The sequence below is a fragment of the Myotis daubentonii genome, chromosome 18 (assembly GCF_963259705.1).
Source record: "Myotis daubentonii chromosome 18, mMyoDau2.1, whole genome shotgun sequence".
NCBI classification, from domain to species: domain Eukaryota; kingdom Metazoa; phylum Chordata; class Mammalia; order Chiroptera; family Vespertilionidae; genus Myotis; species Myotis daubentonii.
Genome location: NC_081857.1, coordinates 12,036,717 through 12,063,847, shown reverse-complemented (window position 1 = coordinate 12,063,847; position 27,131 = coordinate 12,036,717). Strand labels below are relative to the sequence as shown.

The following is a 27,131-nucleotide window of genomic DNA, read 5'->3' as shown; positions in this document are numbered from 1 at the left end:
GTAATGGCCAAAGCAAGCAGAGGGTGGGAGGGGCCCCACAGACCCCCGGTCGCTTGCTAGGCGCTTGAATGCTGCTCTCTGGGCCTTGCAGGTGTGTAAAGTTGTGAACAACACCACCCTCACCTGCCTGGCACCCTCTCTGACCACGGACTACCGGCCCGGCCTGGACACTGTGGAACGGCCAGACGAGTTTGGCTTTGTCTTTAACAATGTCCAGTCCTTGCTCATTTACAATGACACCAAGTTCATCTACTACCCCAACCCAACCTTCGAACTACTCAGCCCCACTGGAGTCTTGAATCAGAAGCCAGGATCCCCCATCATTCTGAAGGTAGGAACGTGGGGAGGGCAGGGATGGTAGAGAACATCCTCTCTCTTTGCCTTTTATGTTCTCTTTTCTACACAGGATGGACTCGCAAAGCTGTCCTCCCCCTGTAAAGGGAGCTTATTTGTAGATATTGACCCATCGGGCGATGTACAGGGTGGGGCAATGTAGCTTTACAGTTGTGAGTATGCGGAACACAGAATTTATTCTCGTGTTATTATTATGCTACTAGAGGCCCGGTGCACAAAATTCGTGCACTGGGGAGGGAGCAGTGGGCCTCAGCTCGGCCTGCGCCCTCTCACAGTCCAGGACCCCTCAGGAAATGTCTGCCTGCTGGCTTCTCGCAATCCAGGATCCCTTGCTCCTTACCAGCAGGCTCCTTACCTCTCGGCTTCTGGCTGAGTGGTGCTCCCCCTGTAGTAGCACACTGACCACCAGCGGGCAGCTCCTACATTGAGTGTCTGCCCCCTAGTGGTCAGTGCGCATCATAGCGACCAGTCGTTCTGGTTGTTCCGCCATAATGGTTGCTTAGGCTTTTATTATATAGATTCTTTTCCATAGGAACAACTGTCAGCCTACCTTTGCCCCACCCTGTATCTTGCACCTGAGATTCCTGAGAAACACTATGGAGTATTGCTGCTTGTTCTCATGAGCCGGGGGACCCAAAAGGACTGCCGTGAACTTGAAAGTCACCATTGCCTTTCTTGACCGCTGTTGTGGCCACTGTAACCTGTGCACATATTTCAGGAGGTCACGTCCCTGGGACAAGTTTTGTTAGTCCACCGCTTCCATTGATATCCGAGGTGTCCTCCCCAAATTTTCACTTGTTTAGTGTTCTGTCTCCCCTTCCTTTCTCTTTCCAACTGTCTTCCTCCTTCTTTCTCTCCTCCATCTGCTTTCTCTCTTTCTCTCTAAATTGTGGCTGTTTGAAGTCCTCTCAAAGCTTACCATGGAGTCACTCACTGGTTTTTGCACTGCTGCCCTTCCCTCCTTAATCTATCCCTTCACCTTTTTTTGAAAAAGGCAATTAACTTCTGAGCGCATGTGTCAATTATTCCTGTTAAGATGACTGTTATCTACAGGGCAAAAACCTCTGCCCTCCTGCCTCTGGAGGCGCCAAACTCAATTACACGGTGCTGATTGGAGAGACCCCGTGTGCCGTCACTGTGTCTGAGACACAGCTCCTCTGCGAGCCCCCCAACCTCACGGGGCAGCACAAGGTCATGGTGAGTGTTCCCTGTTCTTCATATTATGTCCTCCCCTCTTCACCGTACATACGTGATCTGCCCTAACAAAGGCTCTCTCTTCCTTCTAGTCCATATCCCTCTCCACGTCCTGCATTAAAATGGGAAATGTATAGCAGCTGAGAACACAAGAATGGAGGGAGGGGGACTAGGTAATCAGCAGGATGTTGTTTTGAATACAGACCACACTGTGTGGTTGTGGTCTCTCGTGTCCTTTCTGAAACGATGAGGATCCGATGGCATGCCAAGGCTCTACAGCGTCTGTGTGTGTGCCATGCGCAGGTCCACGTGGGCGGGATGGTGTTCTCTCCGGGCTCGGTGAGTGTCGTCTCAGACAGCTTGCTGACCCTGCCAGCCATCGTCAGCATCGCGGCGGGCGGCAGCCTCCTCCTCATCATCGTCATCATCGTCCTCATCGCCTACAAGCGGAAGTCTCGAGAAAACGACCTCACGCTGAAGAGGCTCCAGATGCAGATGGACAACCTGGAGTCCCGTGTGGCCCTGGAGTGTAAGGAAGGTGCGTGGAGGCACTCTGCCTTTAGCGAACTTACTACCTCCCTCCTTACCAACAGCGCTCATCTGCTCATCTTCACTTCCTTCCTCCCCACCCCAGCCACTGTGCTCCACTTTGACCTCCGTTTCCTGTGCCCTCGGGACCAGAGAAGTCCTGTTAATGCCCACAGTGAGGCCCAGGCCTGATCGCATTGGTCTGTCCTTTGCCCTGACGCGTGCCTCAGTCTGGCTGCCTTCATCTCCCTCCCAGGGCCCCAGTCCCCCTCCATCAGAACCTCAGCCTCCCGATCCCCCACGTGGGAGGGCCTGGCCCCTTTTGCAGAGGCCCTGGGCACGTGGAAGGGGCAGCAGCAGGAGCAGCAGCAGGAATGGCAGGAGCATCTCACCTGCCTCCCACTCCAGGGTTTGTTTTTCTTCCGTGCAGCAGGCTGAGCGCTCTGAAGCTGCGCTTGTGGTGTCCTTGGCCATGGATGTGTGTGGGAGTGGAGAGTGTGTGTTTTTCCATCTCCGGTCTCCCACGCAACCACAGCCGTGAGGCAATGAGTGTACCTGCCGTCCCCGGGGGCTGAGGACCCAGTGAGCTCTCTGGGTAAACATTTCCATTAGGAATCAAAACATTTCTTCTTTTGCTGCAAACGTCAGGGCCAGAAACAAGCCCTCTGCTGGATGAGAGGGAAGAGCTGGGCTGAGCAAAGGCGGTCAGGGGCTCCTCCCGGTGCCAGGGCTGGGGAGGAGGGGAGAGGAGGGTACCAGGAGACAGGCCTGCGCCAAGGGGGTGCTCCCCTGTCGGTTGAGGGCCAAATGGCCAGGGTGCCCCAAGGCTGGGTTTGGTTTTGTTCTGTTTCTCATGTATATGAGTGTGTGTGTGTTAAAATACACATAACACAAACGTTACCATTTTAACCCTCACTGTCTCTACACCCCAGGGCTCTCCCCTCCTCCCGTTCCGTGGCATTAAGTACATTCACGTTGTGCAGCCATCACCACCATCCATCTCCAGAACTTTCTCAATCCCAACCAAAACACTGTATTCACTAAGCAATAACGCCCCCCTGCTCAGCCCTTGGCAACTGCCATTGTACTTTCTGTCCCATGAGATTGACAACTCTAGGGACCTCACATAAGTGGAATCGTATGGTACTTGTCCTTTGGTCCCTGGCTTATTTCACTTAGCCTAATGTCTTCACGATTCATCCATGTTGTAGCACGTGTCAAACTATCATTCCACTTTAAGGCTGAAGAATATTCCACTGACTGTATAGACCACATTTTGCTTCTCCATTCATCTTGCAAATTTGGCTTATTTCCACCCCAATATTGTGAATAATGCTGCTGTGAACATGGGCGTACAAGTATCTCTTCAAATTCCTGCTTTCAGTTCTTTGGGGTAGATACCTAGGAGCGGAATTGCTGGGTCACATGGTAGTTCTGTTTAATATTTTAAGGAATTGCCAAATTGTTTTCAAAAGTGACAGCACCTATTTGCATTCCCACCAGCAATATGTGATGGTTCCAATATTTCCACATCCTTGCCAACATTTGTTATTTTCCATTTTTTTGTAACAGCCACACTATCTCATGGTGGTTTTGATTTTTACTGTCCCCCAAGCTTTTGCATCTTGATTTATTCTCTTGCTTGAAAAGGAGGGGTCAAAGCTTCCTGTTTTGGTCTTTGCTTGGCCACTCACCTGCTTTTAGCACCTGTAGCATGGTGTTCTTCCTTTTTCTTGTCGTACGTACAAAGAAAATTAAAAATTATAGATAAACACCAAAAAGGAAGTAACATAGAAATCACCCATATTCCCACCACCTAAGAAAGGCAGCCTGGAGAGACCCCATCCCCTCTGGAGATGTACCCCTATAACCCTCCCTATCTGTACTCCCAGACCCCCCTCCTTCTTCACAAACTTCTCCTACCTTCCCCTTTCTGCTGGGGTTCCCGTCCTGAGCCTCCCTGTCTCTGCTGCCCTTTTGTAGCTTTTGCTGAACTCCAGACAGACATCATTGAGCTGACCAGCGACCTGGACCGCTCAGGAATCCCCTACCTGGACTATCGTACCTATGCCATGCGCGTCCTGTTCCCCGGCATCGAGGACCATCCTGTCCTGCGGGAGCTGGAGGTAACACCCGCCTCCCTGGCCCAGCCACACAGTAGGGACGCAGCGCCTGGGTATCCTAGGACAGGCTGATGGGGCCCGGCAGCTCAGAGAAAAGTGAGGAGGGGAAACAGCTGTCACAGTTCCAATCGGGAAGATCACAGCCAGGGGGGCACCCAGGCTCTGGGGTGATTCCAGGGCGAGGCTCATTGTTTGTCATTTTTAAGTGAATAACTGAATTCATTAACTACAATTCTGCCTCATTTTCCAATGGATCGAAGGTGGCTTAGGGAAAGATGTAGGATTCTGTGAAGTTTGTTGGTTGGTTTATCTTATTGAAGATGATAAATCAGGACAGAGATGAAGGGGAGACTAGTCAACGGAGCGGGTTTTGCGGGGTGTCTCCTATCATGTCCTTGGGAGAATCAGGTGGATGGCATCTGCACCCAGGGCCCCGCCTGGAGCCCAACCCTCCCAACCCCAGAGAAGGTCAGAGCAGACTGTGGCCTTCAGAGCCCGGCCATGCCTACATCCTCTTGGGTGGGGGGAAGACCCTCAGGGAGAGGGGGCCAGGAGGCCAGGAGCTGTCCGCTGAGGGTGCCCCCGCCCCGCCCGCCCCAGGTGCAGGGCAACGGGCAGCAGCATGTGGAGAAGGCGCTGAAGCTCTTCGCCCAGCTCATCAACAACAAGGTCTTCCTGCTGACCTTCATCCGCACCCTGGAGCTGCAGCGCAGCTTCTCCATGCGCGACCGCGGCAACGTGGCCTCGCTCATCATGACCGGCCTGCAGGGCCGCCTGGAGTACGCCACCGACGTGCTCAAGCAGCTGCTCTCCGACCTCATCGACAAGAACCTGGAGAACAAGAACCACCCCAAGCTGCTGCTCCGGAGGTGAGCTGAGGCCAGGCCCGGAGGGCGGCGGGTATGACCAGGGACACCGCCCGTGAGAGCAGGTCCCGTAGATGGTACCAGAGGGTTCCTCCCGGAAGGGCCTGTGCGCGCACATCCCACAGAACAGAATCCATCTCCCGGGCACCGTGTGGTGTCTGCAGCTGCTAAGCCTGATGGAGAAGCACAGGCTTTGGCTCGGATCTGGGCTTGAACTCCAGCTCCACCACCGACTGGCTGTGTACACGTGGGCCAGTGACATGGCCTCTGCTGTTTAGTTTCCTCGGGATAAAACGACACTGAGAGCACCTGTTTCACCATCTCTGTCCCTCCCTGCGTGTCCAGAGCGGTGCTGTCCAACATGGCAGCCACATGTGACCATCCATTACAACGAAACAAAACGTGTCATTCAGCCCCTCCATCACACTAGCCACCTTCCACCGGTGTCACCACATCCCGGCCAAAGGAGAGCATTTGCGTCCAGCAGAAGGCCCTACTGGACAGCAGCAGGCTAGAGACTTGGTGTGGCCGGTGCCTCCCGGGCCCAGCGTCTTGGACCTGAATCACCAGCATCCACCGCATGCCCCCTGCCCAGTTGCCATTCTCCTGGCAGAGGAGAGGGCTGGAGACCTTGGGGCCCATCCCTAGAGCTCACCCTCTGGAGCTCTGGGAAGCAGAGCACAGCTTTGGAATGCACCACGCCTATGTCGCCGCCTTCCCTTTAGCCTCCTCCGAGCAAGGGCGCAGGCTTCCAGGCCCCACGTGGGGTGAGAAGGGAGAAAGAATGGCTTTGTTATTTGGCGACTGAGCCTCTATCCTGCCAATCTGAGCATTAGCAACTCTCACTAAGAACCGTTGTATTTAAATTGGAGCTAATCTCAGGCACAATGCAGGAGAGGGTGCTGGGAGGGGCCCGGGAGAGAGCTGCAATTTCTCCCACATCAGCACTCTCTCCCAGGCCCTGATCGCTGAGCAGCCCTGGCAAATGCCGGGGATTTACTGCAACCAGAGGGTATAATTTGCACCACGTGCGGGGAGGTAAAACGCCCCTCCACGTCCCCATCGCTGAGGACCTGTCACAGCGGCTTTGTTCCTTCCCAAGTCCCCAGACCTGCAGCCCAGGATGGGGGCGGGGACGGGTGGTGCTTGCAGAAGCAGGTCCCCCCTCAGTGAAACACACACACTGCTCTCTACCGGAGGGGCTGGGATCCAAGATCCCACCTGACCCCAGTGACCCCACCTGGCAGGATACCAGGTGGTATTCTTAGCACTTTACATCTATTAACTCACTCAACCCTGACAGCGATCCTGTGGGCTAGATGATGATGATGATTTAGAGATGGGGAAACGGAACTCAGAGAGGTGAGCTCACTGGCCCAAGGTCGCACGCCAGTACATGGCAGAGCCAGGATTTGAACCCAGGCAGTCTGACTCTGAGTGTTGGAGGGCAGGTACCAGGTACCTTCTGGACGTGTGAACCGGAGTACAGTATTCCGGCCTGCAAGCAATCCCAGAGGGACAGGAGGGAGGAGGGAGAACTAGTTCTTTGTAGCCCTGGGGGATGGGGGACTGGGCACCTTTATCTGCAGATGGCAGCACCACTCCTTCATCACGGGGAATTGAGGCCCGGAAAGAAGAAATTTCTGTCTGGCCCAAGGTCCCACTGTGGTTACTGGCTGAGTTTGCTAGGACCCAGGTGTCCTGGCTCTCAGCCCTGTGTCCTTCCGTGCCCCCAGCAAACCAGGCCCTGCCCTGAGACCCCTCCTAAAGGTCTGTCCCTGTCCCTTCTCCCTCCCCAGGACAGAGTCCGTGGCTGAGAAGATGCTGACCAACTGGTTTGCCTTCCTCCTGCACAAGTTCCTGAAGGTGAGTGGGAGTGAGACGGGAGCCGCAGTTGAGAGCGAGATGGGGGGGCCGCTCCTCTGGGCCTGCCCCCGGGGCTGCATGGGGACCGCCCAGGAGCAGGGCCCCACCTGGCCGGGTGGTTGGGAGAGGAGGGAGGAGGCTGGTGCTGCCACACGCCCGCCCCGCCTGTGCCCGCAGGAGTGCGCAGCTGAGCCGCTCTTCATGCTCTACTGCGCCATCAAGCAGCAGATGGAGAAGGGCCCCATCGACGCTATCACGGGCGAGGCCCGCTACTCCCTGAGCGAGGACAAGCTCATCCGCCAGCAGATCGAGTACAAGACCCTGGTGAGGAGGCCCGGAGCTCGGGGGACCGCGCCAACCTCCTGCCCTGATCTCTACCTCACCCTCTGGCTCCACAGCCAGTCTGAGGGGGTCGATAAAGAGGCCAGGAGACCGACTGGCCTGGGAGCAAGTCCCTGTGCTCCAAGGGCAGGCAGACCACCTGGGTGCCTTCTAGCCATCTCAGTTGGTGGGCCCAAAGTGCTCTTGGTGCCTCAGTTTACCCTAGACAATATAGGGTGGAGAAAACATATCACCCACCCTTAAGTATGAGGAAATTGGCATCATGGGAAAGAGCGTGAGTCTGTGGATTCCTAATAGAGAAGCTTCGGGGAAGGGGCCATCTCAGAAGCCAGGACGCCTGGGTCCAGGGTCACAGCAACCCCCAGCCATCCAGGAGCTAGGAAGCCGAGTCCCGGTTCTCTGAGAAAGGACAGGCGGGCAGAATGGCTCAGGTTGTTGTTGGCAGATGGCAGGGAGGTGAACAAAAGTGAAGCACAGACAGAGAGGCACCCCACATCCCCAGAAAGGGAGGGGGCCTTGAACAGAGTTACCTCGTCTCCTCCCTCAACTCCCTCCGGTTCCCTCTCTCTGGCCGCTTACAGATCCTGAACTGTGTCAACCCCGACAACGAGAACAGTCCGGAGATCCCAGTGAAGGTGTTGAACTGTGACACCATCACGCAGGTCAAGGAGAAGATCCTCGACGCCATCTACAAGAACGTGCCCTACTCCCAGCGGCCGAGAGCCGTGGACATGGACTTGGGTAGGAGGCCTGGCTTGGAGTGTGGGGCAGGCGTGGGCGGGGGTGAGGGGTGGCTTCCAAGGAGGGCATTTGGGCTGTGGCGTGACTGGGTCCTGCCCAGTGAGGGGCAGCCTGAACTACTGCTCAGATGGGGCTGCCTTTGGGGAGGCCCACACGTCTGCCCAGCTGTCTGGACCCCATGGAGGCCTAGATGCCTTAGGTGCTACCATTGCACCAGCTCGAGGAAGCTGGGGTTGCAGGTCCCTAGAGAAGGTAGGACTGGGTGATCCTGGCTGGCAGCCCCACCCCCTCACAGTGACCCCTCCACCCAGAGTGGCGTCAAGGCCGGATCGCCAGGGTCGTGCTGCAAGACGAGGACATTACCACCAAGATCGAGGGCGACTGGAAGCGGCTCAACACCTTGATGCATTACCAGGTGAGGGGGGGCCTCTCGGTGTGGGAGGCGGCTTTGCTTCAGGACCTTTGTCCCAAATGCCCCCTCCCCTCCAAGGTTGGCTCCTCGGCCCTGAAAAGCCTAAAAGGGGTTTTCTGATCTTTCCTTTTCCCCTTCTCCCGGATCCTAGAGCCGTGACTCTCAGCCACAGTTGCCCATTAGAATTACTGGGGGAACTTATCAAACACATGAGCACCAGGCCCACCTGAGAAACTGGCTGACTGGCCTGGGGTGAGGCCAGGCATTGCTATCCTGGAGGCCCTGCCTCTGCAGGGAAATTGCATGTTGTAAAGTCTGCCTCGAAGGTAACCAACTGTAGGTGCCTCATGCAGTTTACGCTTCTCGTGCACAGCAAAGCAGGAAATTGGATAGACCAGTGATCGGCAAACTGTGGCCCCTTGAGTGTGGCTCTTCCACAAAATACCACGTGCAGGCGCGCACGTACAGTGCGATTGAAACTTCGTGGCCACACTCAAGGGGCCAAAGAGCTGCATGTGGCTCGCGAGCCGCAGTTTGCCGACCACTGGGATAGACTTGACTTCAGGTCTTACATTCTGCCACTGGCTCGCTGACGTCCTCGGGGAAATGATTGAAGCTCTCGTCCTCCTTATCTGTTAAATAGGGTTGATGGTGATCCCTGCCCTTAAAGTCCTGCGGAATAGGTTAAATGCAGCAGGTAAAGTGTTTAGCACACTGGCAGAACTCAACTGCCTGTTGAATGAACAATAAAAAAAAATCCCCAAATCCCAGCCCTCGCCGGTTTGGTTCAGTGGATAGGGCGTTAGCTTGTGGACTGAAGGGTCCCGGGTTTGATTCTAGTCTAGGGCATGTACCTTGGTTGCAGGCTCGATCCCTGGTCCTGGTCAGGGCAACCAACTGATGTGTCTTTTACATCAATGTTTCTCTCTCTCTGTCTCTACTCCTCCCTTCCACTCTCTAAAAAATCAATGGAAAAATATCCTCGGGTGAGGATTAACAACAACGACAAAAACAAACAAACAAACATAAAAAAAAACATTTTAAAGAAAAAAATATAATTTTTTTTAAAAATCCCAGCAAAAGAAGAAAAGATCCAGGAGGTATCCCCTCCTCCTTCCCCTCCCATGGTAACCACTCCGGGCTCGGGCTCCTGTAAGAGTAAGCACAGGTAGGCAGGTGGGGATTCAGAGAAAATTATAAAATAGAGCTGAAAATGAGAGACACCAAGGGAAATTAAACCAACCAGAGGAAGTGCCTGAGGCTGCAAGGCCCGCTGGGACTGCCTGACTAATAGCATCCTCCTATGCCTGCGCCTCACACGGGAGGGTGCGGGGGCTGGCAGGCTTGGCTCTGAGGTACCGAGTTGCCAGTGACCAGGAGATCAGGGACCTTCACAGCCACAGGAGCTGACTGGGTGCCTCCAGGGGCACTGGGGAACCCCTGAGCCGCTCCTCTCCAAGCTGCATCCCCTATGGGCCAGCATCCCTGCCCCAGATAGGAGGAGTGTGCTGTAGTGGGAGGAGAAAGGGCTTTGCGACCTGTATTTATTGAAATCCCTGCTTCCCCACTCACCGGTGGTGTGACTTTAATCTCACCGAAACTCGGGCTTCTCATCTGTGTGATGAAAATAACAATCCAACTGTGAAGGCAGTTGGAAGGATTAGAAACAACAGGTGAGGTGCCCAGGGTGCATACTCACATCCACGGAGCCACAAACATTCGTGTTGATCCCACCCGCCCCGGCTTCACGGTGCTTAATGTATTCTGCAGAACAGTTGTAATGAACCAATTTGAGCTGGAGAAGAAAGTGCCAAACGGAGTAAGCATCCTGCCCCCGAGTTATTAGTGTCTCCAGGGCAGGAGTGAGGCCTCTCTTCTCTGCCCCTGACGCCCTAACACTGTGACGGGGCTGTCCGTCCGATGGCCCTCGATCAGAAGAATGGAATATTCTATTCTTACAGTGCTCGTCACACAAAGCACTTCCAATTCCCTGATGCCATTTATCATTCATGTATTCATTCATTCCTCAAATATTTACTGAGCTTTACTGGATGCGCAGCACTTCCCACATGCTAGCCCTGAGTGACAGGGGACCACAGGGAGTATCCCTCCCTTTGGGGGCCGGAGATGATGCCGCTGCTCATAATAACAGCATAATGCCAACTCTCAGCGAGTGCTCGCGGGGCACCAGGCTCGGCCCGCGGCCTTTAATCTGCACAACAAACCTAGACAAGATGATTATCCCCTGGACAAAAGAGACCACTGAGGCCCGGAGCGGTGAAGTGGCTTTCCTGGAATAATGTAGCCAGGAAGTGGCAGAGCCAAGGTCAGACCCAGCTGGGCATCCTGACCATGGACTTGCACTGCCTGTTGGCCAAGAGAAAGACTGAGGACGAGAGATTTGGTGACCTGGAACTGAGTCGAACTGTGCTCATTCGGGGGGCATCTGTGACTCTTCCTTTAGGTGACAACAAGCGGTAAACGATAGATCATCTGTCCTTTCTGGGGGTGTAACCTCCTGCCCCCAGGCTTTCAAAGTATCATTTCTAGGCCGACAGGGGCAAGGAGGGTTCCTGAAAGACAGAGTGCAGAGTTCCCCCTGGTTCCAGACCTGGTGCTGATGCTGCAAACTGCTGGAGGTCCTGAAGGTGGCTCGGCTGGGCATCAGGGAGCCTGGCACCGCTCGGGCCTGTGCCCAGGCAGGACCCTGCAGCTTTAGGCCATCAGGTCAAAGATTGCCCTCTAGTTACCCTCCCCGGAGTCAAAGGTCCTTGGAGCTCCCAGGGCAGAAAATCTGCATAATCTTAATTAACAGAGAGATGTTAACATCTTCCTGGGCTCCTGCAGATTTATGGGGAGGGTAAAATTAAACACCACCACTAAAACCAGCTATCAGGGAATCTCGTTAGCGCTAATGTTCATTTATAGTTCGACTTCCCAACATCTAATTCTTTTTTGGTGGGAGAGAAGGACTGACAATTTAAGACCCAGAAAGATGGTTTTATGACTCGTGCAGCTATAAATCAAACTTATAAAGTTCATAAAAATTGTTAAAATAAAAAATGGTTTAATAGGAATGTTTTATGGCCCATAACATTATTATAGCTATTTTATTCCCTCTGCGTTAGGGGTTTAATTGGATCATCACAATTCTGGGGATTCTCCGTTTTTATTGGATGGAGGGTAATCTTAAATCACAATGGCCCCAAATGTCTTCAATATGGCTCCTCATTTATCAGCCCTTGCCCTCCAGGCTGGGTGCTGCGCTGGGCACCCTCGCAGAGAACTGGGCAAGACAGCGTCTTTTTCTCTGAGTCGCTAAGAGCAGCCATTCTGTGTGAGGAACTCTTCAAGGTGGCCCAGGCATTGTAGGACCCGGGCCAGAAAGAAATCCGAGCCAGAAAGGAAAATGGACTTCAGACCAGTGTGACTGGAAATAAAATCCCAATGAGGATTTGATTAATGAGGAGAGCCGGTGCTCTGGGGCCGGCAGACCTGGCTGCGGACGGTGTCTCTCCAGGTGCTCAGGGTGTGACCTTGTAAGATATTGCTTATCCCCTTGATGCTTCGATTCCCTCTTCTGAAAAATGGGCATCATTGTCCATAACTCACAAGGTTGAAGGGGGCCGGTTCTAGCCCAGCACTGCCAATAGAAATACGATGCAAGCCACATTTACATTTCTACTAAAAATACACTGATGAAATTAGTGTCAACAATATATCTATTTCACCCAACTGATCTGAAATAATTAGCATTTCAGCATGCAATAAATATAAAAATTATCAATGAGATAGTTTTGTATTTTTTTTATTCATGCTAAGTCATTGAAACCCAGTGTATACCGAACACTTGTTTATTTATTTATAATCCTCACCTGAGGATATTTTTTCCATTGCGTTTGAGAGAGAGTGGAAGGGAGGCAGGGGGAGAGAGAAACATCAATGTGAGAGAGACACATCGGCTAATTGCCTCCCGCATGTGCCCTGATCCGGAGCAGGGAGCGAACCGGCGACCCTTCGGTGTATGGGCCAACACTCTAACCACCTAGCCACACCAGCCAGGGCCTGAACATTCATTTGTAGCACGTTTCAGTTCAGGCACCTTCAGTGCATCTCGGTTTGAACTAACCGAACTCCCAGGGCTCAGTAGCCACAGGTGGGAGTGCTGCCATGTTGAATGGCAGGAATCTGCTACTTCTGGGATTCCTGACCTGCTTGCACTCTGCTGCACATCTTCTCCATAACCGTGTAGAAGTGCTTGTCTACTCAGTCTCGCAAGATGCCGACAGTCACCCGCACTGTACCTTTCCTACCCTTCTAGGTGTCCGACAGATCGGTGGTGGCTCTGGTCCCCAAACAGACCTCCTCCTACAACATCCCCGCCTCTGCCAGCATCTCCCGGACGTCCATCAGCAGATATGGTGAGGACCGGCCTCCTGTGACCCTCCAGGGACCACTCGCTGTCCCTTCTGATGGCGGGAAGCCCCAACTGCTGCTGCCTCCAGTCAGAGGCCTTTGCTCATTAGCTTCCCTCCCTCCCTAGTCCAGTGGTTCCCAGAGCAGCCCACCTCCTCAGAGCTGTGGGAGCAGGTGGCACCCTGTGCCCTTCCTTCGATAGCCCAGGCCTGGTGAAGGAGCTCAAGGGGCACCTGGATGGGGGAGGTTCACATATCCCAGTCTACGTCTGTTGTCCTGGCGAGAGTAGGAATAGTGCCCCGTTTGCTCTCAAAAGGGTCCCAGTTTGGGCAGTCGGTTCACAGTCCTAGCCTGTCCACACTGAGGAGCATTAGGGCCCCCCGTGCCCTCTGGGGATGAGGTGCCAGTGCTGCTCTTACTCTCTTTCCTCTGGATCCACCTGTGCACTGAGGCTTTGGGCTCTCCGGCTGAAGGACACCTCAGGACGGAGGCCAGCGGCTCCAAAGGCCTCGGCCGTTCCGATTCTGGCCCCATGACCTGCAAAGAGGGAGGATCACAGCTCCCAGCTCCCGAGTATCAGGTTCCCCCAGGCCCTCGCGGAAATATTTGTTTGACATTTTACCTATTGATCATCTTGGCTGGAAGCATCAGGGGCGGGGGACTCCGAAATCCCCCAGGTCTCTCCAGCTCCCAGAATTCCTAAATCCTCTTTTACACAAAGCTCTCAGGCTGTCCTCATGCCAACCAAGAATCCCTAACCACCACCCCCCCTCCCCCCCACCACAGGAGGAGCCAGGAGTCCCCTTCCAATGGAAACTGGTTTCTTCCGAGTGGGTGTGGCAAGCGGGCAGGGGTTCTAGAAGGATTCTTCAGGCAAGGATGTTGCTATCAGCTGCTCACAGGCCCCCACCGCCCCCTTCTCCTCAGACTCCTCCTTCAGGTACACAGGCAGCCCCGACAGTCTGCGGTCCCGGGCCCCCATGATCACCCCAGACCTGGAGAGCGGGGTCAAGGTGTGGCACCTGGTGAAGAACCACGACCACGGGGACCAGAAGGAGGGTGACCGGGGCAGCAAGATGGTGTCGGAGATCTACCTGACCCGGCTGCTGGCCACCAAGGTAACTCCTGCTCTGCTCGGCCCATCACGGCGTCCGTCCTTCAAGGGGACCCAGAGAGGAGCAGGCCCAGGCCTCCCGGCAGGCTTTCCACGGGACCAGCCACCGCTCTTTTCTTCCCTTTGGCAAAATTCATAGCCCGATTGCTGCTCCTGGCCCCCTCCTAGGCCCAGCATCACCCTCCCACATCTGCCCGAGCCCCTTAGGAACAGACTGTGGTTTTCTTATTGGTGCTGACTGGACAGATATGCCGGCTCTCACCATCACTGCCTTTTCTGCCCACTTGCTGGCCACAACGGGAGGGAAAGCACGAAGGAAGGCCTGGTCCTGCCAATAATCACAGAGAAAGCTCCCCCCCCCCCCCAATCCCATCTGCCCCTGTTGCGGGGGCGGGGGCTGCGTTGCTGGAAACTGTGATGTGAAGCTGCTCCCCGCTTCCCTCGCAGAGAACTAAGAGGCCTGTCAGTGTGGCCACCACACGGCGACGTAGGCCAGGCAGGGCTAGGTTTCAAATACTCTCCCCACTGGCCCCACAAAAATGCCGCTGAAGTTCCAGCACAGTGGCATCCAGGTTCCAGCTCTCAGACCTGTTTCCTGATATGGCACCAAAAAACACCATCCAGCCACATGTCTTTAGTTCTGCTTCGCCTAAGACTAATGAGAGGCCAACAAAGAGACACCGAGGTTAGACATTGTCCTGGCCGGCAGAGGTATTCCTGGAACCTCGAACTGTGGGGCCCAGGCCCAGCCTTGTCCCTCCACAGACACCCTCCAAGGCCCTGTGGGTCAGGGTTCTTCCTGAGGGTTAGATCTGGACCCTTCACTCCAGCCCCAACCCCAGACACCACTTACCCCAGGCCCCTAACATCATAAGCCTTTTCACACCTATCAGACCCTCTGCGGCCCTGCCATACTCCTGCCAGGAGGCTCCCAGTCTTCCGGCTGGTTCTTCAAACACCCTCTCCTATCAGCCTGCACCCCCTTTCCCATGGGAAGCCTGGGCTCCGAGCTCTCGCTGTCTTCCCTCCTGGCATGGACACTGCATAAATGTGGCCTGTGGCTGCACGCCGGAGCAGAGCTTCTCAGGAATCTGCAGCCCATTTCGGCCCTCCTGCCTCCCCGACATCCCAACAGTCACCTCCCCGCCCCCCACCCCTCCACCGTCTGCTCAGGCTGGAGTCGCAGACAAATTTCCAAGGCGGGATGGGTCCAAGGCACCATCTGCTCTGCCCGCCTGCTGCCTGCTGTCCCCCTTCTTTCCCCTCCCCTTCACCTCATCGTCTCCCCCCTGCCCCTCCCCCAGGGCACCCTGCAGAAGTTCGTGGACGACCTGTTCGAGACCCTGTTCAGCACTGTGCACCGGGGCAGCGCCCTCCCCCTGGCCATCAAGTACATGTTTGACTTCCTGGATGAGCAGGCGGACAGACACAGCATCCACGACACAGATGTGCGGCACACCTGGAAAAGCAACTGGTAACCCCTGGGGAGCCTGGGGAGGCTGCGAGCTGTGTGTGGGAGGGGCTGGGGCCAGGGGGACAGAGGAGCCTGTTGGCGGTGGCTGGTAAGCCCAGGCGCCTTGGGCAAATAGCGCACATATGCTCTGCAGAGCCACCATGGTCCCCCGCTGCCGCCGAGGGGGGGCCTGCCTGGCTTGGGGCCGGGCGCCAGGACGCACACTTGAGCTCTGCCCTTCCAGGTGGAGACCTTTCCCCGGGAAGCACCTCCTCCCTGACTCTGAGGTGTCTGTTCTCAGGGAAAGGGAGCTGGGGGAACCTACGCAAAGCGCCTCATTTGAGAACTAGCAGCAGAGCCTCAGAGCCCGGGCAGCGCCGGGCACCCTGAGTAGAAGGCACTTCCTGAGATCTGGGAGCCCTGAGTTAAGCCGGAGCCCCGAGGAAGGTGGCCCATGCTCCGGAGAGAGCTCACACCTGCTGTGGACTTGAGCCCACGGATCAGGAGGAGGTCCCTGCAAACCTGGTCCCGGAAGGCCAAGTTTTTACCCTGTGGCTGTCAGCAAGCAGCGGGCAGATGTCCTGCAGGCTTGCCCTCTCTTCCCTGAAAGTCACCTCCGCAGCCAGACCCAGCGTGGGAGGCAGCTCCCACAGGCCACTGGCCTGAGACCTCTCTCTCCTGGGTTTGAACCTAAACCAAAAGCCAAGCGAAGGGCTGGCTTTCAGGTCCGATCGGGCCTGGCCAGGAGTCAGAGTCAAAACCCTTCCTCCGGGAAAGAGACAGAGAGTAGAGAGGGGAGGTCCAGGCATGGGGCTGGGCAAGCAGCCCACACAGCTGTCTGGAGCCAGCGGTCTCATCAGAAAACAGAGCCGACACAGATGGGCCCCGGCTGTTATTTGGGAATCCAAAGTCCTAGCAACCAGCAAAACACGTTGGAAATACCCAACTCCGGTCTCTTCTGTCCCTTCCTTCTCTGGTGTGTCATGGCCGCTGAGCCCCTCGGAGCCTGCAGCTTTGATCGCAGGGGAGTGAAGTGGAGAGACTCGCGTGCTCGTGGGTGCGGAGCCCAGGGTGCACTTCACCGGGGCAGGCCCTTTGCCTGTGTCCCCAGGGGCAGGGCCATGGATGTCTCCTTTGTGAGGGAGGATCCCAGTCCAGCGCGGGGAGTAGGCAAATTCAGGGAAATCAAAAGAAAAGTCTGGATTCTCCCCATCTCGGTGCCTCCTGTGGCAAGCCAGGTCCAAGGCATAGAAGTTCCCTCCCCTGCGGTGGTGGTGGGGAGTCCCCTTACCCAGACTCAAGCCCCCAATGCCCAAAGAAAGACTGTCAGGAGGTCCCCACGGCTGGCGGAGGGAGGGGGGAAGAGATGCGTCACTTCTAAGTGGGGGCAGCTCCTCCCAGGTTATGGGAAGCCAGGTCATCATCATCCTCATGACCATTTATTTTTTTATTTTAAATAGATTTGTATTGATTTCAGAGAGAGGAAAGGATGGGGAGAGAGAGATAGAAACATCAATGATGAGAAAGAATCATTGCTCAGCTGCCTCCTGCAAACCCCCTACTGGGGATGGAGCCTGAAACCTGGGCATGTGCCCTGACTGGGAATCGAACCGTGACCTCTTGGTTCATAGGCCGGTGCTCAACCACTGAGCCACACCAGCCAGGCTAATTACCATTTATTTTGGAAGATAAGCAGAAAACCTAAAGGAAGGGCTTGGAGTGGGCAAGGCAGATCTTTCCCCAGAGTTGACAGGACTAAGATATTCGGGAAAGTTTGGGGTCCATCGGAGTCAAGAGAAGAGGAAAAACAGGAGAGGAGAGGTAGGCTGGGTGGCTGGACCATCACCTCGAGCCCGAGGGACAAGCCAGAGGACAGCGCTCACTCCACAGAGGAGCCAAAAGAGTTAAGGCCCCAGAGGCAGCTGGAGGAGAAGGCAGAGCTGGGAAAGGCAGGAAAAAACAGCAGCTGTTCTGGGTTTGAAGGGGACTAAACGGGCTTACCCTCCTCCTGGCCTGAGGAGTGGAGAAAATGCATTCTGCTCCGATGATGAGTTCCCACTTTGCCAAAGGGACCCTCCTAAGGACTGATGGGTTCCTCTTGGGGTGGGAAAAACGGAGCTACAGCGGGTCCTTTCCACGCCAACAATGGCCTCCTCTGCTCCCTGTGCCCCTGCCTGAGACACAGGAAAGCCCTGGGGAGAGTCCTGAAAGACCTGTCCCCCGGGAGCCCATTCCTCAGCCCACGAAGCCGGGGCTGCCCTGGGAAGCCGCCTGGGCTGGGCGGGGAGCACAGGTGGTGCCCTTTGTGCCCTTCGGAGGCCGGCCGTGCCTGGGGCTGCGGGCTGCCGCCTTCCCCACAATGGCATGGGCACTGTGAAGGGACTCAGGGAGCCTGGTGGCTTTGTTTGCAGCCCTGAGAAAGTTGTGCCGTTCTCTGTACTTGGGCTGCCCCGGGGCACGGAGGCCCTTGGAAACGGCTGCCAGGAAGGAACAGAACGCCCCTCGCCCACCCCCAGCTGTTAGAGAGCAGGGTCAGCCCATCAGGGTGCAGTGACGTCTCTCCGTTTCTCTCAGGATCTGGAGCAGCTTGAGCTGAATTTGCAGGCCTGGCTGGACCAGTTTTCTGTCATTCCATTCCTTGCCCCTTGGAGAGAGAACTTGAATTTGGGGGGCAGGGAGGAATATTAGTGGCCGGCATCAGGGGTGCGGCCGGCCGAGGTGCAACCCTCAGGCTCTGCTCCGCCTCTTCCCCCAGCCTCCCTCTGCGCTTCTGGGTGAACGTGATCAAGAACCCCCAGTTCGTGTTTGACATCCACAAAGGCAGCATCACGGACGCCTGCCTCTCCGTGGTGGCCCAGACCTTCATGGACTCTTGCTCCACGTCTGAGCACCGGCTGGGCAAGGACTCCCCGTCCAACAAGCTGCTGTACGCCAAGGACATCCCCAGCTACAAGAGCTGGGTGGAGAGGTCAGTGGCACCGAGGACAGGCCCCTGCCCGCTGCCTGCTCCTGTCCCCACCCTGTGGCTTTCACTGACCCAGCACTCACAGCTGTGTTTGGTACCTTTATGCCTGCTCCATCCTTTCCCTTGGCTACACTGCCTGCTGCGGGGAGGAAGGGAAGCTCTGTGGCCTTTGAAATCAGGTCAAGGTCGTTATCATCCTAATTACCATTTATTGAGCACATGCTAAGCACCCAGCACTGTGATAAAGATTTTGTCTGTACCGTCCCATTAAAATCTCCGACAGAGTTGTGAAGTGGGTAGTATCATCATCCCCATTTTACTGATAAGGAAACTGAGGCACAGAGAGGGTGAGTCACTTGCCCAAGGTTCAACAGCTAGCAGGTAGCAGAGCTGAGATTTGAATATAAGGATTCTGCTCAGAGTCTGGGCTTTTCACCACTGGGGGGCACTGCAGCCAGGAGCTCACAGACAGATGGAACCTGGCCTTAGGGGACCTCAGATTGAGGCAAGAGGCCAGAGGAAGCCACATCAGGAGAGAAATAAGAAGGCGCTAGTGAATGGGGACTCCTTGTGCTCGCGAGGGGCTCCAGGTCAGGGCAAGCCCCACCTCAAAGAGCCTGTCCTCTGCACGGCAGATACTATGCAGACATCGCCAAGCTGCCTGCCATCAGCGACCAGGACATGAACGCCTACCTCGCCGAGCAGTCCCGCCTGCACGCTGTGGAGTTCCACATGCTGAGTGCCCTCAATGAGATCTACTCCTACGTCAGCAAGTACAGCGAAGAGGTAAGACAGGGCCCCGGGGCACAGACACCCACACGCAGCAAGCCAGGCTCGTCCTGAAATAGCAGCATCAGAGGGTCATTTAGAAAACACATCCATGGAGGCAAAAACCCCTGCGCTCCAAAATCACCCCCATCCTTCCAAGGCAGCCCCGCCTCCCCCACTCACCCAGCACTTCCTTACACATCGCCTCGTCTTTCACTCGTCGTCACGCAATAAATAACACTTTTAGCAATGTTGTTGTTTTCCAGTGGAAAGTGTTGTGCGGTTAATTTCATTCTTCCTTAAACAATGAAGCGGTGCGCACTAGGGCACAGCGCGCCAGTTACATTTCAGAGACGCAGGTGGACCCTCACATGAGTGGCAGTTCCACGGGACAGCTTCGGGGAATCCACCTGTCACACATGAGCATTGTGCCTGAAAGCGGTGTCAGTAATGATAACGATGATAATAGCAGTAACTAACACTTGCATAGCACTTCCTGTATGCCAGATGTTCTTTCAAACACCTTAGCTACGCAGCTGCCCCTTAAACATGGTTTGAATTGCACAATCCACTTGCATGTGGATTTTTTCACTTGACCACAATTCCGCTAACTCGCACCGGTCAAACCCATGTTGTTTGGAGATGAAACATTCTTTGGGAATCACCCATGCAGAGGGTTGACTGTAATTATACGAGAATCTTCTATCTGGGAGGTCAGCACCCATAACCCCTGTGCTGTCCAGGGTCCCTATAGACATATATGCATACATAACATATACTATATACACATACATATATACACATGCATACATAATATATACATCTATACACACATACATATATAAATGCAGATATACAGACATAGTCAGTTAAGCATATACATTACTTAAGGTTATGCTCATTAGGGCAGAAGGGAAAGGCAGATAGAAGGATGGAAGATTCGGAAATGGCGTCTCCTGTCCTGAGTCCTGAAGTCTCCCGCCTTTGCTTTGTTCCTCAGCTCATCGGGGCGCTGGAGCAGGACGAGCAGGCCCGGCGCCAGCGGCTGGCCTACAAGGTGGAACAGCTCATAAACGCTATGTCCATCGAGAGCTGAGAGACGGAGCCTCCTGTTCCTGGGCAGAGGGACCCGTGAACGCTGTGACACTGGGCGTCTCGGAAGGAAGGACAAGTGAAGGGGATCGGACCCCAGAGCTTGCTGTCCCCCGAGACCCCATCCCGGGGAGAGGGGAGCCACGCCAGCCAAGTCTCCTCGCAGGCCAGGCGGATCCTGCAGGGAGAGACCATGGGCGTCGCCCACCCCAGGGCGCACAGGAGAGGAGCAGGGCCGCGGAGGAGGCGGCTCTTCAAGCCGAGAGGCGCCAGCTGGACACGGTTCCGCCTCTGTGACTGCTGCTTTGCATGAAAACTCATTTGATGTATATTGGGGAAATAATGAGAACTTTATTTAATTTTTTTTAAGAAAAAGGAAAACCAGAAATAAAACAAAACAAAAAGTTTCCCTGTTAATCCCGTCCAACTTTTGTTGAATTCTGGGTTCTATCCCCCCTTTCTTCTCTTGTCCCCTGCCCTCCTTCCTTATCTAACTCCTGTCTCCAAATGCCAGGGGAAAAAAAACAAAAACACACCTACAGAGATGCTGAGAAAAATCGGAGGGGAAATTGTTTCTTTTCCCTTGGCATTAAAAAAAAAAAGGAGGAGAAGAAGAATGAGCACAAGTCTGCACCAAACACTTTGCAAAACTAGAGGCCAGTAAAACCTGGAATTATCCCGGCAGCCAGAGAGCGTGGGAACTACAGAACTTTGCGCCAATTGCAAAGCCGTGGAGCAGCTCAGCCTGGCGGATGGGGAATTGAGCTTTACAGACCACACACCTGTATATTCTCATCTCTCGAGAGATGTGTCTCTAGAGTACCAATGCTTTTTGCTACTGTTTTTTCTTTGTTTGTTTGTTTTGTGTGTGTGTCTGTGTGTGTGTGTGTGTTTTATTTAATCCCAAACCTCAACAAATGAGGAGCTGATCTTTGGTACCTTCCCCTTTGGTTTCCCCAAAGTTCCTAGCGGAAGTGGGGGAGAGGTGGGCCTCTCTCAGACCAGACGACTGGCCTCCCTGAGGACATGCGCAGCTCCGCCTTCACATCAGTCACTGTCCTGAACCAGGCACCCTGGGGAGAGGGCCTGGAGGCACGGGGCCAGGCCTCCAGGAGGTTCCTTGTGGGGGCATGAGTGTGTGGCTTTGGATTCCATTCCAATCCGCTGGTGGTTTTCACCGTTAGAGAGAAAACAAGAGTCAAACATCCAGCCATGTTTACAGCAAGCAGTACCTGCAGAGCATCGTTACAGAAGCCGCGGGCTTTCCTGTTCTGCTCGGTTTCTTTCATTCTCTTGTGCCTGGCGAGGGGAGACAACCCTTCGCTCACATGTGGACGCTCCTGATGGCGCACTTCCTGGGGAGAAAAGACTGTCGATCCCCACATGACTTCTGCCTCTCTTGTCCTTACGAGTTGGAAGGACACGTGGGCGGTTTCTCGCTGGGCTCCTGTCCTGCTCTCTCCTGCTGGCACCTAAAACCATGATGACCAGCTCTCCGGAGTGCAGTTTCCAAGCAGAGACCCACGCGCCAAGCCCTGGTCCAGAGGACTCTTGGGAGCCAGTGGGAGTCACCAAGAGGAAGGCCCTCTGTTGGTGACAAGACCTCGGTGACTGGGACAGCCATCCGGGTTTCCGGGCCTCCCACGTTGGCAAGGATCCAAGCAGACGGCTCCGACTTCTCTACAAGCAGCACCGAAGTGTGGGGGAAGGAGGACAAGAGAGAGGCAAAGGGATGGGAAGTGGGGGAGGCAGGAGCGGACCAACCTCCCCTTCCCACCTCCTTGTCAAGGGGCTGCAATGCTGGGAAACGGGACCAGCCATCCCCAGAGAGACCAGACCAGAGTCATTTCCTCTGTAATTAACTCTGGGCCCCAGCTTCTCTGTGCCCTGATTTACCTCCAAACAATTCCAATTTCCAGAGGCTCTGCTGACCACATTGGATTCCCAGGAAAGGGCTGGGGGAGGGAGGCCGGAGGGCTGGCTTCCATCGCTGGCATGTGGCTTTGGATTGCTGGGCTGACCACACAGCAGACATCGCCTGCTCCCAGCTCCAGTTTCTTGCCTGAATGCAGCTGACAAATGGGAAGAGAAAAGCATTCAGCGAAATACTCAGGAAACTTGCTTGTTTTCATTCTAATTCCCGATCAGCCATGCCAAGGCCACTTTCTTCTGATAATCCTCTTCTGTTAAAGTTTCTCTGGGCTCTATTAACAGCCTGAAAGAAATACTAATGACTGGCCTTCCGCACTACGCCAAAGTGTTTACTCTTCACAGCACCCAAAGCTTATCAGCTCAGAGCCCATGATTTATGGAGATGAAAAGAGAGGAGATACGAGCAAGAGGAATGTGAGAAGGAACTCTGTGCTACTCACACACACACACACACACAAAATTCTGGCTCGCCTCATTTTACTTCTGAGTTCTGCACGCAGGCTTTCTGATCACACCTCTGCTCTAACTGGCACCCAGGACTTGGCTCCACCAAGAAGCAAAAGCAAGTTAGACATCTCCATGGCATCTTAACCATCCCTTACCTCTGGGCATCCACCTGAGCACCTCCCAGCAGCTACTTCCGGTGGCCGCTCACTGCCCCCGGGGGTGCTTCCTTGAAGGTTTTTGGAGAGGTAGAGGATGATGGGGGGTGGCGGGTAGACTGAAGAAAGCAGGCACACAGACGCAGAGAGAAGAGCCAAAGCTGGCAAGAGACTTGGCCCCGTTTCTGAGTTGGGGAAGTTGGGTTGGCAAGGGAAATGGCATCCCTGAGAAAGAAATTAAGGAAAAGGAAACGTAGGTTGGACTCAAGCCAGGCTAGGAGGGCAAGTGGTTGTAGAGCCTTGCCCCCTCTCTGGCGGCTCACCTAGTCCTCCTCCACCAGCTCTTGACCTTGGATCACCAAGGACCAGTGGAGTCCACCCTGTGGAACAGGGAGGAGAGGCAGTCGGTTGGCCTCCCTCATCACTGTTATCCAGTTCGAAGACGGTTTGACCTTGAGTGAAGGATACGTATGAAGGCACGGCCTCTCCCCCAATGAAGCCATCCACCTTGGCGGGAGGCCAGGAAGGAGGTGTCTCTGGAAAGGCAGTCCGGCTTGTGTTTTATTGATCTGCACAGAAGACGATCCCCTGGAAAAGGAACAGGACCCCAGAAAGGTGTTGGGCAACACGGAGACGGACAAGATGTCCATCATGGTGGAGCCAGTCACTCCAGCGGCCTGCTGCTTCCCACCCTCAGCCTGGTGTCGACTGCTGCTGTGCCATCCCCCCTCCCCCTCCTCACAGCGCACCCCTCAGGACCATTTCCCATCCACCACTGGCTAAGAGCACCCCTCTTGGCAGAGCTCGGTCATTGAACTCGTGGATCAGCTGTCAACGGTCGGTCACTACAGGGAGGGACCTGTTTTTTTTCATTCATTCGTTCATTCAATCAGGGAACCTTCAGACCTGTAACTGTTCTCTGGGCACCGCTGTATGTGCTGAGAAAAGGCAACGAACAAGACCCAGAAGGACCTTCTAGCAAGTTTACATTCTCCAGGCTACCGGTTCTTGCCACCAACTTAGCAGGCGCAGTTCTCCTTCCTCGCCTGCAGGGGGCAGGAGTCTTCTAAGCAAGGAGGCCTGAGGCGAGAAGAAAGCCCACCTACCCAGCTGCCTTACCTTATTCTGGGGACATCACGTGGGCAATAGAGCCTCCCTCGTTTCCATTACCACTGTCTCTTGTGGCGACAGTTCCCCTGCTCCTCGAGCCCCTGAACTTCCTTCATTTCCACCAAATGAGGACAAGAAATGGCCCCGCTGCGCATGCAGAAGTAAGGATGGGTGTGACAGACTGCAAATGGCCCGGGCAGAACACCTAGAGAAAGCCTGAAAGCCTCGTCCCGTCCGCTAAATCTCCAGGCGCTTCCCTATTGCCACACCTGCCCCCGTGAACCTGCAGCCGGTAAACACTGAGCCAGCTGCTCTGGGGGAGGCCTGGCTGCAGACAGGAGGCCCAGGGGCTCCAACGGCGAGAAAACGCGAGCAGCCGCACAGCCACAGGGTCCATGTAGGAGTGGATCCCACAGCGAGACTCGGGGATGGAGTTCAGGGCCTTGGGGAGCCCCGGGAGCAAGCTCTGAGAAACTGGCAGCATCCTCCCCCTCGCTCCAACCTCCCTCCTCTCTTCCCTTCTCCCGGTTTCCCCCAGGAGTGAAGTTTTAGCTACTGGGCTCAGCGATGCCACCTAGGAAAGACCAAGTTTCAGTCCGGGACTCAGGAAAGACCTGGGAGAGATCAGCCCACTGCTGGTCACACAGCCCAGCAGCCCAGCAGCCCAGCCAGGCAACCTGAGACACTGGCTTCCCCGGACCCCCTCATCCGGCCTCCTCACCTGAAAGAAGCTCCGCCTTCAGACCGGCCCCACCCTTTCTGCAGCTCACCCTGCCCCTGTCCCAGCCTCAAGGAAGATGGGCGGTCCTCTGGGCTTCGGTCCAGGCCCTGACTTGTTACCCTCCTTCCTGGCATTGCAGGTGGAGAGCAAAATGGAAACTAGTGCCCTCCATCCAGAGCAGATGTCCTCAGGTGTGTCTGGGAGGAAGGGACCAGCTCCTTGTACCACGACACTAGGGGCCTGAGCCCACCGCCTCTGCCCACAACCTCTCCTCCCCAAACCCACTCTTCCTGACACACTGGAATTTGTGTGATAGCTATATTTTTAAGAAAATGCAGCGATCGTTGTCTGGTTTTCTTGTTTTTACAGGTGTTGCGGAATTAAAAAATAAAACTGGAAGAAAATGAAGTATTTAAGATGTTCCAATAAAATAGGTTTTTTTGTTATTCTAATATATTATTGTGTACCTATTGTAAATATGAAACACTCCTATTTTGCAAGCCAAGGACGCGATTTGTACTGTTGTTATATATAAATAAAATTTACTGGATTAAAAAATACCTTAACTCTTCAGATTAACTTGATTGTTCAGCCGCCTAGACGCAGACGAACTTTTCCCGGCACATTTAAGAAGCAGGATATCTCGGGGAGATGAGCTAAGTTGTTTTGAGGGACTTCTAGAATTCTCTGTGGAGCCAGAGCTCATTAATGTCCAGTCATCTCTCTCTCTCTCTCTCTCACACACACACACACACACACACACACACACACACACACACACACGCTGCTCTGCTTGCAGCAATAGGTGAACACTGCCCTCTAGCCCCAAGACCCCAGAATATAGCTTTTCTTCCAAAAAGGGTGACAGTGCCAGGCACTTCGGGTTGTGGCACTTTCCCAGGAGTGAATACGGGCTCCCAAGAATGAGGCGATCCACCCAGCCCTTCCTGAAAATGACATTCACTCATTAGTACATAACACTTATTAAGCATCTACCATGGGCTGGCATTGTGGCAAGTGCCCGGGGATAAAATTAAAAATGAGAGAGAAGCCCTAGCTGGTTTGGCTCAGCAGATAGAGCGTAGGCCTGTGGACTCATGGGTCTCGGGTAAATCCCGGTCAAGGACACATGCTGGGGTTGCGGGTTCGATCCCTAGTATGGGGAGTGCGGAAGGCAGCCAATCAATGATTCTCTCTCATCATTGATGTTTCTATCTCACTCTCCCCTCTCCCTTCCTCTCTGAAATCAATAAAAATATACTTTTGGGGGGGGGGAATGAGAAAGACATGATCCGCGCTCATCAGCCTTGCAGTGTGTGGACTCTGGGAATGGAGTGTCTGAGCCATGCCACAGGAAGGGATTTTTGTTGTTTTTCTTTTATTTCCAGTTGAGGGATGAAAGGGGTCAGGGGAAAGGTGCCAGGCCATGGGTGCCTTTAGATCCAGCACAGCGAGAGGGAGAAGATAAGCAGTTAGGCCCTGGCTGCATGGCTCAGTGGTTGAGTGTCCACCTATGAACCAGGAGGTCACGGTTCGATTCCCGGTCAGGGCACATGCCCAGGTTGTGGGCTCAATCAATGATTCTTTCTCATCATTGATGTTTCTATCTCTCGCTCCCTCTTCCTTCCTCCCTAATATAAATTAAAATATTTTTTGTTTAAAAAGATAAGCAGTTAGGCTGACCTGAGGATGTCCGTTTTCCTATATTTCCTGCTCATATCCCAAAGTGTGTGAGTGACACTTCCACCCTCGGCTGGTGAAGGGCGTGGGTGAGGATAACTGGACAACCTGCTCGTCTGACATCTCAGCTGAGCCGCCAGAACTGCTGGTCACTCCCTTCATGATAATGACGTCAGAACTGGTTTCTGGACCCCCGCTGTGTGCCTGGCACTGGGAGTGAAAACTCCTGAAGGAGGAGGAGCAGCCCTTGCCCTCAGAGAGCCTCCGATCTGATGGCGGAGGTAGCTGCCGCCTTCACGGAGCTGCCAGCCGAACAGGGGAGACGCAGACCCTGCTGGCCTGGTGGCCAGTCTTAGATGGACTGTGACGCTGTAGGAATGGGGCCTGACGCTCAAAGACAGAAGCATGGAAACAAGTGACTGTTCATAGATACAGTGCGTGCTGGAGCTGTAGAATTGTCGTAGATTCAAAGAGAAAATTATCACCCTCACTCCACAGCCTCTGCGTTTATGGTGCTCTCTCTTTCTCTCTCTCTCTCTCTCACACACACACACACACACACACACACACACACACACACACACACACATTTCCTAAGAGACAGGAGAGATGCAAATGCTGGCCCTGAGGGTGAGAAAAATGCACACAACAGCCTAAAGAGCCAGGAAGAGCAGGCACAACGTTGCTGAGGCCTGTGTGTTATAAGTGCATTGTCTCCCATTGCAGGGAGGGCTGGTTTGTGAGCACAGGGGCCATGGGCCATTTGACGAATGTTACTGACATTAAACCATCCTCCGCTTCTCTTTTAAACGCAGACCTGAAGCGCTGGGTGCAGTGGGAAGGTGGGATGGT

At 54.5% G+C, this 27,131-nt stretch overlaps 1 protein-coding gene across 3 annotated transcripts in view; it reads left to right on the top strand.

The window, feature by feature from the left end:
• Positions 1–25,159, top strand: part of PLXNA2 (plexin A2) — a 214,114-nt gene extending 188,955 nt beyond the window's left edge. For 2 of the 3 annotated variants that reach the window (XM_059673734.1, XM_059673733.1), the window contains 15 exons: positions 92–331; positions 1,408–1,551; positions 1,852–2,086; positions 4,060–4,202; positions 4,800–5,068; positions 6,865–6,931; positions 7,109–7,255; positions 7,855–8,014; positions 8,326–8,429; positions 12,748–12,847; positions 13,770–13,960; positions 15,261–15,430; positions 18,165–18,377; positions 19,010–19,160; positions 20,143–20,765. In XM_059673734.1, coding sequence (XP_059529717.1) covers positions 92–331; positions 1,408–1,551; positions 1,852–2,086; positions 4,060–4,202; positions 4,800–5,068; positions 6,865–6,931; positions 7,109–7,255; positions 7,855–8,014; positions 8,326–8,429; positions 12,748–12,847; positions 13,770–13,960; positions 15,261–15,430; positions 18,165–18,377; positions 19,010–19,160; positions 20,143–20,238 — 2,430 coding nt within the window. In that variant the 3' untranslated portion in view covers positions 20,239–20,765. Of the gene's footprint in view, positions 1–91; positions 332–1,407; positions 1,552–1,851; positions 2,087–4,059; positions 4,203–4,799; positions 5,069–6,864; positions 6,932–7,108; positions 7,256–7,854; positions 8,015–8,325; positions 8,430–12,747; positions 12,848–13,769; positions 13,961–15,260; positions 15,431–18,164; positions 18,378–19,009; positions 19,161–20,142; positions 20,766–20,973 lie in introns of those variants that run through there. The other variant, XM_059673735.1, reaches the window with a different exon arrangement.
• Positions 25,160–27,131: the final 1,972 nt, after the last annotated feature.